The 4,305-nt window shown below is 44.6% G+C and overlaps 1 protein-coding gene across 1 annotated transcript; it reads right to left on the bottom strand.

The window, feature by feature from the left end:
* Nucleotides 1-529: 529 nt before the first annotated feature.
* LOC133378253 (olfactory receptor 9G4-like) lies at nucleotides 530-1,468 on the bottom strand. The gene has a single exon (XM_061613052.1). It carries the CDS (start codon nucleotides 1,466-1,468, stop codon nucleotides 530-532), a length of 939 nt encoding a protein of 312 aa, XP_061469036.1.
* Between the last annotated feature and the right edge of the window lie 2,837 nt (nucleotides 1,469-4,305).

Below are 4,305 nucleotides of genomic sequence, written 5' to 3'. Positions count from 1 at the left end.
CTGGCCTGAATGCTAGATTAAAAAGGTGCCACACCTTTATGCCACACCTGAAATTCAATAAGCATGGAGTCAAATGGAAACTTTTCCAGGCTAAAATATCCCACTCTTTCAATAGTTCCCCACAGGATGTAGTTTTCCAGACTCCTCACCATGCTGTTAGTCCTTCTGTGGACACATCGACTTTTGTCAAAGTCCTTCTTAAAATGTGGTACCAAGAACTAAACACAACCATCTACTATGGCACTTGACCATAGTGAACTCTACGTTTCTCTTACTACAGGATAAGATTACAAACATATTTTATTGACTGTGGCAAGTAGCAGCTTCAGGAGCACTTTTTTTTTTAGGGTTGTTAGGTTTATTTAAAAAAACAGCAAGAGGGAAAGGGTTTATCCGTTCCCTACAATGATGCTTTCCCCATCCAGATTCCCTGTTCAGCTGCTAATTATAAAAGTTTACAGACAGTGGAAGGCATTCATGCAGCTCTGATATCACATCCAGTTTGGCTCAGAGTCCCATTCATTGCCATTCATTTGGGTGCCATGAATCTCCCCAGGACTTTCTTGAAGGCTGCCTTGACATCTTTGTTGCGCAAGCTGTAAATCAAGGGGTTGACCAAAGGGTTGACCACTGTGTAGAAAAGTGCATTTGCCTTGTCCCAGTTTGGAGTGTGCTGGGAGCTGGATTGGGAATACATGAAGAGGGCAGACCCCAAAAAGAAGAAGACTGAGACGAGGTGGGCAGAGCAAGTGGAGAAGGCCTTGCGTCGCCCTGCAGCTGAGCGGATGCGTATGATGGCTGCCACGATGCCTGTGTAGAAGCCCAGGATGAGAATAGTGGTTGCCAGCACGTTGCAACCAATGGCTGTGACCAGGATGAGTTCAGAGACCCGAGTATCACCACAGGCCATCTTCAGAAGTGGGGGCACATCACAAAAGTAGTGGTTGATAATGTTCCTGCAGAAGCGTAGGCAGAAAGTGTTGCCTGTATGCACAACGGCACTAGCAAAGCCAGCCACATAAGACCCAATGACTAGTTGGATGCAGAGTTTCCTGGACATGGCAGTGGTGTAGAGGAGCGGGTTGCAGATGGCCACGTAGCGGTCATAGGCCATTGCAGCTAGCAGGAAGCATTCACTTTGGGTTAAGCCAGCTGAGAAGAAGAACTGAGCTGCACAGCCTGCAAGGGAGATGGCCTTGCTCTTGGACACACAGTCAGACAGGATCCGGGGAGTGTAGACTGAGGAGTACCAGACATCCAGGAAGGAAAGGCTGCCCACAAAGAAATACATGGGTGTGTGCAAGCGGGAATCTAGGTAGATCAGTGTCATGAGACCCAGGTTTCCAGTCAGGGTTAGGGTGTACGAGACCAGAAAAAGCACAAAGAGGATGATCCGCAAGAGCGGATCTGTTGTGAAACCCACCAGGACAAAGCTGGTAAGTAGTGTGCGGTTTCTGTCTGTTTCCATTATTACCAGAGGTATCACCTGTCAGTAACTGCTCTGATTTTTGTTTTTGAAATGGCCTGTAAATATTCAAGGTGCAGTGCTTTTACATGAAGGTGTCATGTAAAGATGTGCATCTCGCCATACCATCACCACATAACGTGCACCCAATATGTTTGACCAGTGCTGTCTGAAGGATTTCTGCTTCCCCGAAAAGTCTCTGCCTGTTCTCCTTAATGCTCTATATCTCCTTAATGCTCTACAGGATGGAAGAATTCTGTAATAACACGATGGAGTGCAACACTACAGTCTGCAAGGGGTGGATTCGTTCTGAATTCTTCTCCGTGTACAAAAAGTCCCTGAAAACAAAAAATTAGCACATTAGGGATAAGCGTTCTACCCCAGTTCCTTGCTTGCTGTTTTTTTTATAGGCAAGTGTGTTTATATGTAGGGGAGCATTAAAAATGTGAATACTTCATCCTAGTACCCTCAAAACTCTACCATCTCACTCTGCTGCATGTGTACTTTAGGGCCTACTGGTGGAATAAAATGTGAGTGTTCACTGGCTATTGGAAGTGGTATGCTGTGTTCTACCATCCCACTGCTGATGTGTAGATTAGGCGCTGCTCTCAGAAAAGCACGAATGGGATTGCAGTCTAAGGGCCTTCATGCCAGAACTGTGTAACTGGTAAGCATATTCACTGTCACAGCTACTACAGCGGTGGAAGGACTAGAGTGGCATAGCTACACCTGCAGAATTGCATCTTCTTAGGAGTACCACACAAAATCTTTGGAATAATACAAAGGGTTTTCTGCATCAGATATGGGGAGGAATGGGGGGAATGGAGGTAACTTGCTAGCATCACAAATTCACACTGAGTATTTTTGAGCATTGTGATTGGCACTTTCTCCCCTTGCTGTAGCTATGGGAACTGCTTAGTTTTAACACAAGGACTACTGGTTGTGGTAGCTGCTAGGGCCATCCTGTCAATCTACATTTCTACTCTTTCTTTTTAGCTGGACTGGTGCAACTTGCTGACCACAAGAAAATACCAATGACCTTGCATCAGCATAAGCAGAGCTGTATCGATGACCCACAAGGCCCAATCAGACCATTCCTTGGATTAGAAACCCTCTTTTATCATGCATTTAGCTTCTTGAATGGAAGTCCATCCATTACTCCCATTCAAGAAATACTAACTTACTAGGAAATAAGCTTCATTGGAGAGGAGACGGTAGGACTTGCTTCTGAGTAAACATACACAGAATTGTGTTCTCACATGTGTGTGCCTGTGTGCGCATGCATACACACACACACACACACACACACACACACACACACACACAGAGACACAGACCAATATGTTAGTGCAAAGAAAGAGTGGAGAGCTGAAGATTAAAAGGAATGTAGTCCCCGGGAGGGAAGTTAGGGTTAAACTCGGTGATTACATAAGAAATACAAGGCAGGGAGAAAGAAGGGAAGTGAAGAAACAGGCAAGTTTCTCATCCTCATTCTGAGGAAGACTGAAGAAGTTTAAAAATATGAATCTGCTTTCCAAATTCCCTTGGCCCCTTTCCGTTTCCGTTCATGTTGCGGCTGCTAATTCTGATGGTGATCCTTGTTTAGTTGTCTCCTTTCTACCACAATGTTGATGTCCCTTTCCCCCAAGTATCAACCGTGCTCAAGAATGCAGATTTCTAGAGGACCACCCTCCCAAGCAATGGTTCTCTCTGCTGGATTGCTGAGGGCTTATCCACATGGTAGCATAACTTCGTGCTAAAGACGTTTTAACCTCAGTTTTCTGTTTGCACCATGTACAGTAAGGGAACACTGCCAGCCACAATTACAGTTGCTCTGAAAGTAACTGATTACTTTTTCTCGAAAGTAATCACTACAGTTACATTTCAGTTACTTTTTTTTTTTAAACACCTATAAGGTGCTGGCCTTGGCTGCTGCACATCTAAGTAGCCTAAAACAACATTAAAAATAAACACATACGCACAGAAGGTAGTCAATTTTTTTTTATCGATAAGATTAACAGAATGGCATAACAGAATCTCACATCCCCCCCCAGCAATGATACCCGGACACTTGAAATCAAATTTTACACTTGAAGTGCTGCTTTTGCAATACATTTCTGTTATTTATTTATTTTATTTATTTATTTATTAAATTTATATACCGCCCGACTAGCGATAGCTCTCTGGGCGGTGAACATAAAATAGTATAAAAATACAATGAATAACAAAATAATATTAAAATACAGTCAACAATACAATAAACATTTTTAAAATTAGATCAATGTAACTTAAAATGCTTCAGAGAATAGGAAGGTTTTGACCTGGCGCCGGAAGGAAAGCAGAGTCGGTGCCAGGCGTACTTCCTCAGGGAGACTGTTCCATAGTTCGGGGGCCACCACTGAGAAGGCCCTAGATCTTGTCATCACCCTCCGGGCCTCCCTGTGAGTTGGAACCCGGAGGAGGGCCTTCGTAGCAGAACGTAGTGCACGGGCCGGTTCATATCGGAAGAGGCGTTCCGCAAGGTATCGTGGTCCCGCACCGTATAAGGCTTTATAGGTTAATACCAACACTTTGAATCTAGCCCGGAAACATATTGGCAACCAGTGCAAGCTGGCCAGAACAGGTGTTATATGCTCGGACCGCTTGGTCCTTGTCAGCAATCTGGCCGCCGCATTTTGCACTAGTTGTAGCTTCTGAACTGTCTTCAAAGGTAGCCCTACGTAAAGCGCATTACAGTAATCCAAACGTGAGGTTACCAGAGCATGTACCACTGATGTAAGGTCCTCTTTACTCAAATAGGGACGTAGCTGGGCTACCAACCGAAGTTGGTGAAACGCATT

The sequence above is a fragment of the Rhineura floridana genome, chromosome 2, assembly GCF_030035675.1.
Source record: "Rhineura floridana isolate rRhiFlo1 chromosome 2, rRhiFlo1.hap2, whole genome shotgun sequence".
Taxonomy (NCBI): domain Eukaryota; kingdom Metazoa; phylum Chordata; class Lepidosauria; order Squamata; family Rhineuridae; genus Rhineura; species Rhineura floridana.
This window is presented reverse-complemented; position numbering and strand designations above follow the sequence as displayed.